The sequence below is a fragment of the Euprymna scolopes genome, chromosome 18 (genome assembly GCF_053919585.1).
Source record: "Euprymna scolopes isolate OS-2025 chromosome 18, ASM5391958v1, whole genome shotgun sequence".
Lineage (NCBI taxonomy): Eukaryota > Metazoa > Mollusca > Cephalopoda > Sepiida > Sepiolidae > Euprymna > Euprymna scolopes.
Window position 1 is genome coordinate 20,270,017 of NC_136499.1, and position 17,540 is coordinate 20,287,556.

A 17,540-nucleotide genomic window follows, 5' to 3' on the forward strand; every position below is an offset into this window, starting at 1 on the left:
CAACACCGATTAAACACCTGCTTAAAAACAACATCAGAGTAACCGATGAAAAGAATATAGCAGACCTACTAGCCGAAACTTTTTCTCAAAACTCATCTAACCAAAACCATAACTTTAAATTTATTACAATTAAACAAAATATCGAACAATACAAACTAAACTTTAAATCAAAAAACCTAGAAAATTATAATAAACTACTTACATTAACTGAATTAGAAGATTCTATTAAAAGATCCCACAACACAGCCGTAGGACCTGATGAAATCCATTACGAATTCCTGCGACAACTCCCTTTGAAATCATTGAAGTTGCTACTAAAAATTTACAACAAATTATGGACAGAAGGTGAATTTCCTGACTCGTGGAGGCAAACCACAATAATAGCAATACCAAAACCAGGAAAAGACCATTCGAATCCACAAAACTACAGACCAATCTCACTGACTAGCTGCTTGTGCAAAATAATGGAGAGAATGATAAATGATAGATTGGTTTGGTACCTAGAAACCAACAACCTTATCTCCAACCTACAATGTGGATTCCGTAATAAGAGAAGCACAACAGATCACTTGGTTAGATTGGAAACAGCCATAAGGGAAGCCTTTATTAGAAATGAGCACCTATCAGCAGTATTTTTTGATCTGGAGAAGGCCTACGACACTACGTGGAAATATGGAATTATGAGAGACTTGCACGAATTTGAACTAAAAGGCAGACTCCCACAATTTATAAAAGGATTTTTATCTGACCGAAAGTTTAGAGTCCGCATTGGAACTACTTACTCAGACACCACAAATCAAGAGGAAGGAGTACCTCAAGGTAGCATTTTATCTGTGACACTGTTCAATATTAAAATGAACAGCATAGTGAAATGTTTGGACCCTGGTGTTGAGGGATCTTTATATGTAGATGACCTACTGGTGTTCTGCAGATCAAAGTATATATGCACCATCGAACGCAAACTCCAACACTGCTTAAATAAATTAGACAAATGGGCAATGGAAAATGGATATAAATTTTCCCAATCAAAAACCAAATGCGTTCGTTTCTGCCACATGAGAAAACTTCATAATGATCCTACATTGAAGCTTGGAAGAACAATAATCCCCACCGTAGAAGAACACAAATTCTTGGGCCTTATATTTGACAAAAAACTGTCATTCATCCCCCACCTGAAGAATCTAAGAAATAGTTGCAACAAAAGACTGCAACTACTACGAGTAATAGCTCATACAGAATGGGGAGCCGATCAAGAAACACTAATGAAATTATATAGGACTTTGATAAGATCAAAACTCGACTATGGTAGTTTTATATACCAATCAGCCAGAAAGTCCTACCTAAAGATTTTAGATCCAATCTGCCATGGAGGACTGAGGTTAGCTCTCGGTGCTTTTAGAACATCCCCAGTTGAAAGCCTCCATGCAGAGGCCAACGAAATCCCTATAAATATAAGAAGTCAAAAACTGGGTGCACAATATTACACTAAATTAAAAGCACAACGAAATAATCCAGCATATGAAGCTACATTCAATCCGAGATATAAAGAGGCATTTGAAGCAAAAAGAAAGGCCATAAAGCCCTTCAGTCTTAGAATGAAAGCAATACTGCAGGAATCAGAAATGACTGTAGAAAATATCCAAGAACATATACTACCTAAAACCCCACCTTGGATACTTAAAAAACCAAAAGTAATCTTAAACTTGAATGAACTCCCAAAAGCGAAATCCCACCCTAATATCTACCACGAAAAAGCCTATGATATTCTCCTAAAATATCCAGACCATCTACCTATTTTCACCGATGGCTCTAAAGACCATAATAGAGTGGCATGTGCTGCAGTGTCGAATGAAAAAACTCTTAAAAAAGCTCTTCCAACAGAAAGCTCTATTTTTACTGCCGAAATATGTGCCATCGACCTCGCACTCAGCATTATAGAAAAAGATGAACATAGGAAATTCCTAATTTTTTCAGATTCACTTTCCGTTTTGACATCTCTGAATAACAAAAAACTTGAAAACCCACTAATCATCAAACTAACAAATAGAATTGATTCACTATCCGAACACAAAGAAATATTTATATGTTGGATCCCAAGTCACATTGGGGTAAGAGGAAATGAAAGAGCCGACTTAGCGGCCAAATCAGCTCTAAACTTAAAACCAGATACAATAAACATACCATATACTGACTTCAAACCCAAAATTAATCAATTAATTCATGCAAAATGGCAACGACAATGGAATAACACAAATAACAAATTATACCAAATCAAACCCATACTGGAAAAATGGAGACAAACTCCCCCCAAATCCAGAAAAGAACAAGTCGTTATAACTAGAATACATATTGGCCATACAAAACTCACACACTCCTTCATTCTAAAACAAGAACAACAACCACAATGCCCATTCTGCCAGAAAACTTGCACCATTAAACATCTTTTTGTGGAATGTAGAGCTCTAGATAAAGATAGAAAACAATACCTCAAACACAACAGCATGAAGAAACTTTTCGAAAACAACTGTCTAGAGGAAATATTATCCTTTTTAAGAGTAACAAGGATCTTTACAAAAATATAAATCATTCTCTGAATCAACCCAACTAAACCTTATGAATGAATATATGAGGATATATAAAACTTAAAAAAAAAAAAAAAAAAAATCGTTAGATATTAAAACAAACAAAACTATTGAACTATACAGAATTGATTGATACTCGACTTCATAAAGTTCTTTGAATACATAATTTTTTTTTTTTTTTTTAATCCTGAGTTTGGCATTGAATAACCTGAAAAGGGTTGATATGCCGTTAAGCCAAAACAAAACAAACAAACAAACAATAAAAAAAACAAAAATAAAACTTTGGATTTTGTTTGTTTCTGTACAGAGTGGATGATGTCATATTTATTGAAGCAGGTGATAACTGTGCTTAGTGAATGACATCACAAAAGCTGAATGATGTCCAAGCATAGAGATCTTGTAAGACACTTAAGTTTCTAGTATAATAATGTCTCTGAATCTTATTTATTATCTTGATTGTTTTTCACTGTACATTGGATGATGCCATAAATAGCAAATGGTAAGAAATTTAAAAAACAACAAATGATTATTAGAAGGAAGATATATTAAAATGAAATTAAGACAAAATAGGTCTATATGAATTTGTCAGCTTAATAAGAAACATTAATATTATTGAACTGACAAATTCATATAGACTTATATTTATCTTAAATTTCATTTTGTTATACTTCATTCCCATATGTTGAGCTTTATATCCTGATAAGTATATAAAGAATTTATCAGCATTCTTTAATTCCATTTGACACATTTATATGTAATTATTATTAATGGTGACTTTAGGTTGTAAATATTTGTTGTGCGTGTAATTTTTAATAAAATTTACTAAAATTATAACAGATCAGAGACTAAAATGATTGCTTTTTGCACCATCTAAACCAGTGGTTCTCAACCTTTTTTACTCGTGGACCCCTTTTCCCTTTTTACCTTCATAACTTGGTCATAAGACAATCTATTTTTCACTAATATAAATTTTGAGGTTTTAATAATCAAAGAAATATTATATAATTAAGCTTTTTTTTTAAATGAAAACTCATTTAATGCAAATAAAGTATTCGACAACAACTATAAGTTTTATGTTTTGCCTATGGACCCCTAGGGTCCATGTGGATCCCGGTTGAGAACCCCTGATCTAAACTATAATTTCAAATATACTCTGAAAGTTTATGAACTATACAAATAAAAAGGAAATAACTTAAATTTTATCTTGAAAGATCAATATCAGTTTTCTACAACGATTTCAAAGACAATTAGTAAAAGTGGATTTATGAAAACAATTACATTTCAACAAAAAAAATAAAGTCCATTCAGAAGCTGAGAAAATTGGTGAAAAGACGACAGTTGCCAAATTGAAAACTTGAATCGAGTTTAAAGGCTTCAAAATCAGTTGAATTTCATAAGGACATTAAACATCGATAAGTCTAATATGACCTTTATAAATACATTGATTTTTTTTTTTTTTCATTTGCTATTCAAATGTTTATTGAAATAAAAAAAAAGTCAATTTTTATATTTTACTATTTATAAATTTAAGAGTTTAAAAAGAAAACTTTAAAGTATGAAAAACATAACATTTCCTTTAATAATCACTATCAAATTGATATTTTTGTAAAATGAAAGGATTAAATTAAGATTGGGGTGGGGGGTACAAATTTGAAAGTCCAAACCATTAGGTAGAGGAGAAAGTTCTTGCAGAATTTTAAATTTTGATTTCAAATGATGTATTTTTAAACAAGTTTTCGTAATGCCGTTACTTTATATATCATTTTAAAGAGTGTTTTTCGCTCTAATTGTTTGAATTACAATTGTTTTAAAACAGTTATCTCTTTTCAGAACATTGAATACAAGATAAAAAAGGAAATTTGCACAATTTTATTTCAATTCAAGCTAGGCCAAAAAGCTGCCGAAGCAGGTCTCTATATCAACAAAGCGTTTAACCCAGGAACCACTACTGAACGCACAGCACAATGGTGGTTTAAGAACTTTCGTGGCGGCGATGACGAGTCTTGAAGATGTGTAAGGGTCAGCCATTGGATATTGACAATGATCAATTGAGAGCCTTAGTTGAAGTTAATCCACGCATAACTGTTTAAGAATTTGCTTCTGAATTCGATGTAACGTGTATGATGATTTCCAACTTGAGATTGTAAAGACAAAATAACTTTATAAATGAGTGCCTTGTGAATTAAATGACAACCAAAAGAAAAGCTGTTATGAAGTGTCATCTTCCCTTTTACACAAGAATGACCACTTTCTAAACTGGGTTGTGATTTGCGATGAAAAGTGGGTTCTTTACAACAACTGGCGATGCTCAGTAGTTAGATGCTGACAAAGCTTCGTGACTCTTCCCAAAGCCAGAGTTGCACCAAAATAAGGTCATGCTGACTGCAATCGGTTTCATCTATTAATATTTCGAATGCAGGTGAAATCATTACAGCAGAGAAGTACTGTCCACAAATGGATGAAATGCACCAGAAACTTCGGCAACAACACCCAGCAGTAGTCAACAGAAAAAGAACAATTCTCCTCTATGACAATACCCAGCCACACGTTAAACTGACCCTGCAGAAGTTGAATGAATTGGGCTATGAAATGCTGCCTCATCCGCCATACTCTCCATACCTCTCACCTACCGACTACTACTTTTTCAAGCATCTCGACAACTTTCAGTGTGAGAAATGCTTAAAAAAATCTAAGCGATATCGAAAACGCCTTCAGCGACTTTATCTCCACCAGAATGCAAGATTTTTATGTTACTAGCATAAATACACTTGAATGTTGCTTCTGATGGTGCTTATTTCAATCAATAAATTTTTCTTCAAGCGAAGATCTGCTCATCTGAATTTAAGTTAAAACCCACAAGAACTTGTCAACAGGATCTTCAAAAAAAAAAAAAGAAAAAAAAAGCCAAATAAGGTGTAAAGAAAAAGCCAATCTTGTAACATTTGAAAAAGCCTGTTTAATAGAGAGGGAGAGAAAGACAGGAGTAATAGGGAGAGAAATGTAGAGATAATATCTTAACATGACTGCTGAAAATATTGAAAGATCCAGTCTTATAATTTTTTTTTATATATATACACACGCACATTTATCCAGTTATTAGTAGTCATAAAAGTTATAATTACTGATATTTATCAGGGCTCAGATTTCATAGCCTCAAATTTTTATTGAACCAATTTTTTTTTTCTTTCATTATTATACACCAAAAAGTTTAAAGTTAAAATAATTAAATTTCAATTAATAATTTTGAATCACATTATGAAAGAGTTGTTCTTAAATGGACATGAATGTTGACTCCTTTGGGTTAAGTTTGATCTTCAAAGTTGTCATTGACATATAATTTATTGTATTAAATACATAAGTTTTTTTTTTTTTTAATATTGAGATTATTTACATATCTACTTCAAATCGGATTTAATTCCAAATATTTATATTAAAGTTATAAAAGTTAATTCAAAATAAAGTTTTCTATGTAATGTACAATTTTTATATTTTCTTTTTTATTAATGCCAATAATTACAATTATTTGCAATTTTTATTTCTGTTTATTTAAATGATTTTAATTATTTTTTCATTTTCATTCTCCAGAGGAAATGTTCACTTTTTCAGAATTACCTCTCGTTGAATGGGAGTTTGTACCCCCCGTGGGTCCAAGGCCTCCCAAAGGTTTTGTTGGCCTCAAAAATGCTGGTGCTACATGCTACATGAATTCAGTTTTACAACAGGTGAGAATACAAATGGAAAAGAAAAAAAAAAAAAAAAATTAATTCCATGTGAAGAAATACATTAACTTAAAAGGATTTCAATGCATTTTAAATGTAGACATTATTTGATTTCTACAACTTGTGTTATTGTGTTGACATATTCTTTATAAAGATTTTATTTCTTATGTAAATGCTTTTTAAAAGCATTAAATCTGCTAATTATATATATATATATATACTTTTTTTTTTGACATTATTTTTTTATCTCTTTGTAGCTATTCATGATTGAACAGATCCGTCATGGGATACTGGCCGTAGAGGGTGCTGCCGATGATGTAGAAGATGAATATATCGGAGATGAAAAAGGAGAAAATGAAGTAAGATACCTTTATAAAATACACAGAACTGATAATCTGATCTAAATCAATCATTAAATATGCATTTAAAAAACATAGTAATTATGGTTTCCATAAAAATTGGATCAGTCTTATTTTCATGTTAAATTAAATTTGTCTTGCAGACTAATGTTGACCTTGGGGATGAAGAACGGAAAGATGAAGAGAAAGGTTCAAATAAACAGGGAGAAAGAAAAGATTACAATCTGGGTGTGATGAAACATGTCCAGTTGATCTTTGGTCATTTGGCTTGTAGCAAGCTGCAGTATTATGTGCCCAGAGGGTTCTGGAAACATTTTAAGTAAGTTTATCAATTTGATTTTTCTTAGCTATTTCAATATAAATACATAGTGTAACAATATAGTAATACTGTGTGTGTGTCTCGAGGACATTTTCCTGCATGTGCACAGTCTGATGCATACAAATTCAGTTTGGTCAGTGGTAGTTGATGTGTTGCCTGTATATCATGTTATGAGCCTCAAAGATGAGTTTGGTTTTGATTCTCTTAGTGGAAGATAAAATGTAGACTTAGGATGTGTGCAAAATAAATGTTGGTTTGGTTCATTGAAAGAATGTATGAGTTCTTGGTTTAGTAGATGTAGAATAGTTATGACAGAGGAAGGCCACGAAAATGAGCAAGTGATAAGAATGGATATGAGAGAAAGAGCAATAGAGATGAGTTGGTTTTGATCTCAATTTCTAAAAGCCATTCAAACATGCCAGCATGTAAAGCAGACGTTAAACTGGATATAAGGTGTGCTAGTGGAACTGAGCCACGCCTTGTCACCATAAAAAAAAAAATATGGTATTTAATTCAATTTTCATCCAAGCACTGTGTGGGCCATTATAACAAAAGAGAAAGCCATAATTATCTAATGATAAATATACATGGATGATGGGCAAGTCCCCCCCCCCTCTCCCCCCAAGCATTACTACATTGTGAGAGCAAAAAAAACATTTCTTAATCTTTTGGATGAAAAAATCGTTTGTGGTCATCAAAATACAAATTTGAATGTCTAGTTGAATCTATTTACATGTATTTGCTTATTCCTTATTTCAGTCAGAATTGTTGCTTAACATTTTAGTCCATTGATAATTTCTTTTGCATTCTAATCTTTGTAAATACTGTTTTAACATTATTATAGTTCCCTTGGTCAACTTTTGTTTCCTTGAAATAGTATGTATCTAATGTAATTACTATATCAAAAGGGAGTTAGTTGATTAATTGTAAAAAAAAACCCAAAAATGTATAAATATTAATGTAGCTGTTTTGTGATTTCTTTTACTTTTAGATTGTGGGGAGAACCTGTCAACCTAAGGGAACAACATGATGCATTAGAATTTTTCAACAGTCTTGTAGATAGTTTAGACGAAGCTCTTAAGGAACTTGGACAGACAATGATTCTAAGCAAGGTACTTGGAGGATCATTTGCTGACCAAAAAATCTGTAAGGATTGTCCACATAGGTAAGACCTGCTATGTGCAGTTTCTTTTTAACAGCAACTTTTAATATTGAAATGTTTCATATGAATAAGAATTTTAGGTTCTTGTCCAGTATTCACCCATATTAAAAAACAAAAAGAAACAAAAAGAAAATTTGTATAATACATATGCTTATGATGGAATGAAAATACCAATTTACGTGATTTTTGGAATATAATAAAGTATTATTTTTAAATAAAAAAAATCAAATTTTATGCCTTCCATTTTGAAAACAATCTAAAAAAAAAAAAAAACATGCATACACAAAGGGTGATAATTCAATAATTAGTTTGCAAAATTTATGTTGTAATGCCTATAAATTCTTATTAATTGCTTAAAATGATTCTTTATAAAAATAAAACTACTTGATCAATTTACATGATTTTTGAAATGATATTTTTGCTTCATAACAGGTACATACATCATACAGATTCTTTACTTTTGTTTTTTATATAGGAATTCTGGACAAGAACCAGATTTTATATTTGACCCTTTTATATAAAAAGATGGAAAAAATGCAAGGGGATAAATAAAGATTGGGCAGAGATAGTTTGGAAGTCAATTTCTCAAAACCGTCCAGTCTAATACATGCCAGTATGTAAAATTGATGTTGAACCAAACATATTTTTGTATTTATTATGCTTGAAGAATTCTCTTTTACAGACCATAGTATTTGTTAGAATGAGTGTTAAAATGCTTTTAGGAACAAATGTAAAAGTGATTTGCCAAAAAGCATAAAGTTATTTAGGTGAAATTCAGTCCAGGGTCACAGATATTTGATTAGTTAAGTTTGGTCATATAACTGTATTGAACAATTTGAAGTAAAAATTGTTATAGTTTGGAACTTCATTAGAAAAAATTATATAAAAGTGAAAATAGATATAGGTGTTTAGTGGCCAACCTTCATTGTAGCCAATTTGAAGATAGTCAGAAGTGACTTCTAGATAAGGAAATTGTTCCAGTTAATTTTATTGAGTCAGTGAAAGTGCCTTGCTCATTTATTTGTTCCAACTGCCTATCCAAGAGAAACATCTATCCTACATTGTCATCCTTGAGCCCAAGACGCAAACCTCATGCTGTTCAAAAATATGCTTAACTTTCAATTAATACTACCTAAAATAATTCAATTTCAGCTTCTATAGAAAGAACCTGGAGTATAGTTACATAATTTTGTAGCACTTAAATACATTGAGGCACAAAATAACCTTTAAAACTTAAACAAAGACAAAATCACAATCTCTCTACAAGGCTTTTTTTCCTCTTTTAAAGAATGTTTGCAACCATTTTTTAAAAATTGGAAGCAATTATCATTTGCCCATCTCTTTATTTTAATTCGGCAGTTTTCACATGTCTTTTGAATATATTATATTTTATGATGAATAGTTTGAGAGTCATCTACAAGCAGAGGTTTCTTGATTCCTATGTTGATAGTTTCTGTAATACTGTGAATTTTGAAAATGAATAGGATGACAAACACTATTTTGAGGTACTCCGCCTGTGGTAATTTCATATGTATATTTAACATTTAATGTGATATGAAGTCTATGTATATGACTATATTTCCTTTAATTTCAATTTTAATGTTTTTAAGGATTCCATATTTATTGTAGTGGCAAATATTTTTCCCCTATCAAAAGCAATAGAGACCTCCAAATTAGCCATGACTCGTGTATAATTCAAGTTGCATGTTGACACCATAAGATTGGTAGGAGGAATACGGTTTTAACACATCACTCAATAAGACTCAACTAGTAAAAAATTTTTAGACAAAATTTGTATTCTATTTATCAAGTCTCCTAAGGTGATAGTCTAATTCCATTATTTTGATGCCTTTTTTTTGTAGACTGGTTTGCTTTTTATTTCCAAATATGTCTTGGTTTCCAATATCACTTTTTTATTGCAGTCAAATATCTTTTCCTGGAGCATTCTTTTGAGGTATCAAGGCTGGGTCTGGCAAATAGGATGGTTTATTGCAAAAGCAATTCAAAGTGCATTTCATCTAGTTTTGCTACCATTGTGATCGCTTGTAACTGTATATTGTCTGCAAGAAAGTTTTTTTCTTCAGTTGTTGCTGTTTCCTTGCAATTTTTTCCTTTTAACACATTAACAATGCTATATAATATTCACTATTCATTGAAGGTTCCCTTTTTTCTTAAGGTAATCAATGAACAAAATATGGAACCCAAACTTTGCCTGCTGATGTTATTTTTGACAGTTTTGGACAGCTTTCATCTGCTGCTGTCTACTCAACTGACTGCCAATTTCAGAATGAAATGGTGGATCCATGTTTCATCCATTGTAACATTGATGCAAAAAAACACTTGTTGCATTGAAACAGTTGCAAACTTCTGCATTGTCAATGTGTTCTTGTTGTTCGACTTTTAATAAACACGATGCCCATTTTAAACATAGCTTTCTCATTTGAGTACTGGTGCTACCAGATCAGGCTGCCTATTGGCTTCCTGAGACGAAATGCACCTACATCGATTTCTGTTTTTGTTTTCTGTTCTCTTTTGTAAAACTTAATTATGTTCTACAAAAACGAAATATAAACAACGGCCCAGTTCCCTCCCCCCCCCTTTTCCTTCCCTACTTCCCGGTTGACCATGTCAGCAGGGCATTAGAATACGCCGACTGCCCCCTGCAGAGGGTAAAAGTCCCTCAACGGGGCTACCTGTTGGCCGTCGGTGGCAACCTGTGATGCCTAGGAAAAGGATCCTGGTGGCTGAGCAACCGATGCCTAGGGAAAATAAAGGTATCTGTTACAACACACTACTTTGGCCTTGTACTAGGCTAGACGGGCGGTTGGAGAGGCCCGATCCAACCAATCGGCTAGTCATGTCAAGCCCTAACACTTACACTGAAAATGTCAATTATAACATCTAAAAAAAAAAAAAAAAAAAAAAAAAAAATTTCTAATACAAAGATAATACATTTCATTACTACAAACATAGACAAACCAGGTAAGTGTTAGAGGGCGATGGCAAGGGCCAATCAATTGATGAGACAAAAACCACACAACTGCTCCCTAACTAACGTTTCTATCAAACTGGGAAAGAAGAAACTAAAAGAGGAAACAGGAAATGATGGACCAAACTACATCAATTGAGTATATCTCTTTTGTATCCCTGGGATGAAAGGGCGAATGGGTTTCCCCTTCTTACATCTCCCAATTTCGGGCTCCGAGGAGGGTGGGGAGCAAGAGAGATGAAAATCTAAACAAACTTCTATGGATATAATAAACCCAAACAAAAAACCCAGAAACAAAAAAAATACAACAAAATCTAAAAGAACCCACTCTGACGTAACCAGCTCAGACAGTGAGCAAGAATATAACTATGAAATAATTGATAAAGAAAAATACCCAAGATTCATAGTAATTGAAACCTTAGAAGGAAAAAAGATCAGCGATCTGTCTCTATTCTTAATTGAAAAAATTTTGTCTCAAAACAGCAACCCAAAAACAGCAAAAAAAATGAAAAATGGCAATCTACTTGTCACAGTCGACAACTATAAAAATGCAAAAAACATTTTAGAGATGGAAAAATTCCATATCTATAAATGCAAAAGTTATGCTCATGAAAAACTAAACACATCAAAAGGTGTTATAAAAAGCCATGAATGGACCTTGGCTACAGCAGAAGAAATAGAAAATGCCCTAAGAAAACAGGGAGTAATCAATCACGTTCGAATAAATATAAAAAGGAATGGTTAAACCATACCTACAAAAACCTACGTACTAACTTTCAATACACCAAAAATTCCCAAAGAAATAAAAATCGGATACACAATAGAAAAAGTAGAACAATATATACCAGCCCCTCTGAGATGTTATGAGTGTCATAAATATGGACATAGCAGAGAAACATGCAAAGGACAGAATATATGTGGAAAATGTGGCTTAAAAGAACCTAACCACACTAAAAGTGAATGCCCAAACGAAACAAAATTCCCAAATTGCCAAGAAAAACACCCAGCATACTCTAAAATATGCAAAATCTACACAAAAGAAAAAGAAATAGCCAAAATAAAATACAAACAAAACTTGTCCTTTCCTGAAGCAAGGAAAATAGCAAGCTCTCGAGAAAAAATAAACACTTACGCAGACATTACAAAAACTTCAAACCAAACCCAAAACCAAGACCTACTTAAACTAATCTCCGAATTCAAAAATCTAATTGAAATTTTAAAAACTAACCAAAACAAAAACAAGAAACAAATACCAGTATCTTCTAAAACTCAGCCAAATGATCTAAAACAAGTCCCAAAGAGCTAAAAAGAACCCGAACAACAAAAACCACAAATAAACCGTGGAAGATCCAAATCACGAACAAAGACAAAAGCAGAAGATAAACACACAATATCTGGAAAGATGGAAACAGAACGGGGGAAAACACAAATCCTCTTTCCAAAAACCAAAACAAACAAAAAACAGAGAATATTAATCGAAAATGAAAACAAATTTGAATTGAGTGAAATCGAGAGTCACAGGAAAAAATCTAACTCCAAAAACAGAACTGACCAGGAAGAGAAAATGGAGACTGAGGAACCAAGCAGTTCAAGTAAACACAAAGCAAAAATCACTCAAAACACAACAAATCAATAGAATACTGATATAAAAACCTAAACAAAAACCAAACAGAAAAAAAACGAACTTACTTATGGAAATGAATAAAAACATCATACAGTGGAACTGCAGAGACATAAAACCAAACTACGAAGAAATCAAACATATAATAGCACAATATGACGCCAGCATATTTGGCCTATAGGAAACTCTTCTAAAAGAAACGGACACCATCAACTTCAAAGGATACCACATCTACAATCAAACAAACAGATCACAAGCAGATAATCGACCCACAGGTGGCACTTCAATTATAATAAAAAAACATATCACATATAAAATTACAACTCCAAACAAACCTTCAAACAATAGCAATTAAAGCTACACTCCACCGACCAACAAGTATTTGTTCAATATGCATTCCACCTAAACATAAACTAAATAAAATCGAAATTGAAGATCTGATAACACAACTCCCCATACCTTTTATATTAATGGGGGACTTCAACGCCCATAACAAAATGTGGGGAAGTGAGAATATTAACCAAAATGGGAAAAATCATCGAATCATTACTGGAATCACCTGAAGTAACTATATTTAATGACAAAACACACACATACCTTCACCCAGGCACAGGAACGACATCAGCTATCGACCTAACACTATGCTCCCCCACAATATTTATGGACTTCCAATGGGAGGTACATAACGACCAGTGCAGCAGCGATCACTTCCCAATTTTTCTCAAAACCCAAGAACCTACAACAGAAGAATCAAAACCAAAATGGCAAATTTATAAAGCTAACTGGACTGAATTTAGCAAACTTTGCACAAACCTAATTAATCAAGAAATAGTTAGCAAACCAGATCCTATGTTAGCTTTCACCAATACACTAAACGAAATGGCAATCAAGACAATCCCAAAATCTTCCATCAAACCACACCCAAAATCAACGACATGGTTCACAATAGAATGTAAAGAAGCAATAACCAACAGGAAAAAAATGCTAAAACACTTCAAACAGCATCCTACAAAACCAAACCTTCAAAAATACCTACAAGCACAAGCAAAAGCACGCTATATTATAAAAAAAAAGCAAAAAAGAAACCTGGCAAAACTATATTTCCAAATTGAACAACACACCATAAAAAAAAACATGGGAAATAATAAGAAAAATAACTGGAAAAAAACTTGGAACACCAATAAATAATATAAGTACACCAAATGGTAGACAAACTATAGACAAAAAAGAAATAGCAAACATAATCGCAAATGAATTCAGCCAAAACTCATCATCCAACCACTACTCCCCCAAATTCCAAAAATACAAAAACAACGCAAAAAAAGAAAAACTCAATTTCACATCCAATAACAAAGAATACTATAACACCTCTTTCACTATAACAGAACTAAACAATGCAATTCATAAAAGTAAAGATACAGTTACCGGTCCAGACGACATACACTATCAATTTCTAAAACACATGCCAGATACATCTCTCAACATTCTCTTACAGATAATTAACAAAATATGTTGGACTAACAATTTTCCAAAACACTGGCTCGACTCCAATATCATCCCAATTCCTAAAGCAGGAAAAGATCACTCCAACCCTACCAATTATCGTCCTATCGCCCTAACAAGCTGTATATGCAAAACAACAGAAAGGATGGTCAATACAAGACTAATGTGGCATTTAGAAAAATATAACCTCATTTCTACACACCAAAGCGGATTTAGACAAGATCAAGGTACTAACGACCAACTTATTCGGCTAGAAACATATATTCATAACGGTCTAATAAGAAACCATCACATGGTCTCAATCTTTTTTGATATCGAAAAAGCGTATGACACCACGTGGAGATATGGAATCTTGAAAGATATTCATAATATGGGAATCAGAGGAAACCTAGCAAAATTTATCCAAGAATTCCTATCCCACAGAACATTTAAAGTATGCTTAGGAAATACAACATCAGATCAATACACACAAGAAACAGGGGTACCACAGGGTAGCGTACTATCTGCCACCCTTTTTCTAATTAAAATCAACGGTATAATCAAAAATGTTAACATGGGATTCGAAAAAACACTATTTGTTGATGACTTTTCAATAACTTGCTCATCACCATATATGCCAACTATTGAAAGACAAATGCAACATTGCCTTAACAAAATAGATCTTTGGGTTAACCAAAATTGATTTAAAATGTCCAAAAGCAAAACCACATGTATCCACTTTTGTAAGAAACGAAAATACCACCTTGATCCACAGCTCAAACTAGATGGACAACTAATACCAGTAGTACAACACACCAAATTTCTAGGGATCATTTTAGATAACAAACTAAACTTCAAGGAGCACATTAACAAATTAAAACAAAAATGCTTAAAAGCAATAAATATCTTAAAAATAGTATCAAAACTAGACTGGGGAGCAGATCAAGCTACAATGCTCAAAATATATCGCTCACATATCAGATCCAAACTGGACTACGGTTGTGCCATATACAGCTCTACTTACAAATCCTGCAAAAACAAACTACTAACAATACAGAATCAAAGTTTAAGACTTAGCCTGGGAGCCTATCGAACTTCTCCAATGGAAAGCCTTCACGTAGAAGCCCAAGATCTACCCCTGCACTTAAGATGGAAAAAACTAGCATTACAATACGCAACAAAACTACAAATCAACCCCGAAAACCCAACATACAAAACTACCTTCAACTTACAATATACAAACTCTTATTCAAGGAAACCAAAAAGTATACCCTCCTTTGGACACAGAATTAAAGAAATAATACATCAAATCAATGAAAACCCGGACAATATAATTACTCCGAAAACAAACAACAGACCCCCATGGATATTACACAAATCAGAAACCGACATAACACTTACTACTTACAAGAAAAACATTATAAATAATATAACAAACAGAAGCAACTTTGGAGAACTAAGAGAAAAATATGCAGAATACATAGAAATATACACCGATGGGTCTAAAACTATAAACGGAAAAAGTGCAGCATGCACATATGGACAAAATCAATATCAAATACGATCGCCCAACGAGGCTTCAATATATACAGCCGAACTACAGGCCATCAAAATAGCTCTCAAACACATCAAAGACATCAACGAACAAAAAGCCATAATATATACAGACTCCCTATCCTGTATCATGGCCCTTGAAGTAAAATCTAAACACCCTTTTATCGCAGAAATTATACAAGAATACAATGAAATAACCGAAAAAAACAATAAAAAAATTATAATAGCCTGGATACCAAGTCATGTCGGCATTCCAGGAAATGAAAAAGCAGACAAACTGGCTAAAGAAGCCACAAACCATCAAATGGAAAAAATTAAGATACCACACACAGACCTAAAAAGAAAAATCAACGAATATATAGAAAACACGTGGCAAGAGGAATGGAACAAATGCACTGCAAACAAATTGCATGAACATTAACCAATTAAAAATGAAAAACAAAAAATTTTTAAAGGAAGAAGAGAAGAAATTGTACTAAACCAAATAAGAATCGGACATACAAAATTAACTCATTCCTACCTAATCAAAGTGGAGGAAACACCAAATTGCACACTCTGCAACCAACAACTAACAATTAAACATCTACTGACAGAATGTAGAAAACACAAACACACTCTGAAGAAATATTTTAAAACAACAAACATTAGAAAAGTGTTCCAAGAAGTGGAACCCCAACAAATCATAAACTATTTAAAAGAAACAAACGTATTCAAACTCCTATGAAGTAAACAAGTAAAATTCAGTTTAGAAAAACAAATCTCTTACAACTAAAACAATTTTTCGGAAAACCTAAAACATCTTGCTTCAAAAGATAAACTTTTTCAAGAAACTTAAAAATTTTTTACAAGAAACTGAAAACCTATCAACAAAACTTTTTTGGCATTAAATGACTCTTAGAGGTTGAAATGCCATTAAACAAATACACTCACTCACTCACTCACTAATTTGAGAAATTTTTATGCAAAATAGTTAATACACTGCATTCTAATATTTTATGCAATTTTAATTTATAATTAGCAAAAAGATGTTTGAAGTTTTTTATTGTTTTCCAAGGAATTGTCAAATTTGTGTAACCTGAGCATTCAAAATCATTTTTATAACCACTTTTAAAATCAGCGAACCATCTTTTTAATTTTTGTTTGTAAAAGATCAGAGTCCAAATAACGCTTAAGCCATTACTTGCTTGAACAGTATTTTTCCCCCATTGGAAAATGTCTTATCAACAAACAAAAATTGAGATTTTTCCATTGTTTTGAAAATTTGCAGCAGTAGTTTCACTTAAATAACTAATTTTTTTTGACAACGTACCTTTTAAAGTTTAGTATTTCCTAAAAATAATTTCTTTTATTCGTGGTGCTATTCATGTCAGGCACATGACTTATTGAGTGATGTATTAATTATTTAAACTTTTCAGTTGAGTAAAATTTTATATAATTTCAAATATTTTATTGAATTTCAAAATTGTTTTTCAGATATCAAAGAGAAGAAACGTTTACGACTTTAAATGTAGATATTCGGAATCATCAGAATCTACTTGAATCTTTAGAACAGTACGTTAAAGGAGATCTTTTAGAAGGTGCAAATGCATATCATTGTGAAAAATGTAATAAAAAGGTAAGTAACTTTAATTTTTTTATTTGGTCTTTATCAAAGACAATAAAATTTTATTCGATCATGTGATTTAGAATTCACTTTATGTAAATTGAGTCTTGATGTTTTGACCAACTTTTTTTATTTGAACATATGAACTTA

At 32.3% G+C, this 17,540-nt stretch overlaps 1 protein-coding gene across 14 annotated transcripts in view; it reads left to right on the forward strand.

The window, feature by feature from the left end:
* The window catches only part of LOC145297516 (ubiquitin carboxyl-terminal hydrolase 9X-like), a 292,030-nt gene that overhangs the window by 224,099 nt on the left and 50,391 nt on the right, over positions 1–17,540 (forward strand). For 10 of the 14 annotated variants that reach the window (XR_013870257.1, XR_013870256.1, XM_080143416.1 and 7 more), the window contains 5 exons: positions 6,168–6,304; positions 6,559–6,660; positions 6,804–6,979; positions 7,971–8,144; positions 17,261–17,402. Coding sequence is in view for 11 of the 14 variants with exons in the window: in XM_080143416.1 (XP_079999542.1) it covers positions 6,168–6,304; positions 6,559–6,660; positions 6,804–6,979; positions 7,971–8,144; positions 17,261–17,402 (731 nt within the window). In the remaining 3 variants the exon portion in view is untranslated. The remainder of the gene's footprint in view (positions 1–6,167; positions 6,305–6,558; positions 6,661–6,803; positions 6,980–7,970; positions 8,145–17,260; positions 17,403–17,540) is intronic. The other 4 variants (XR_013870258.1, XM_080143424.1, XM_080143426.1 and 1 more) reach the window with 1 other exon arrangement.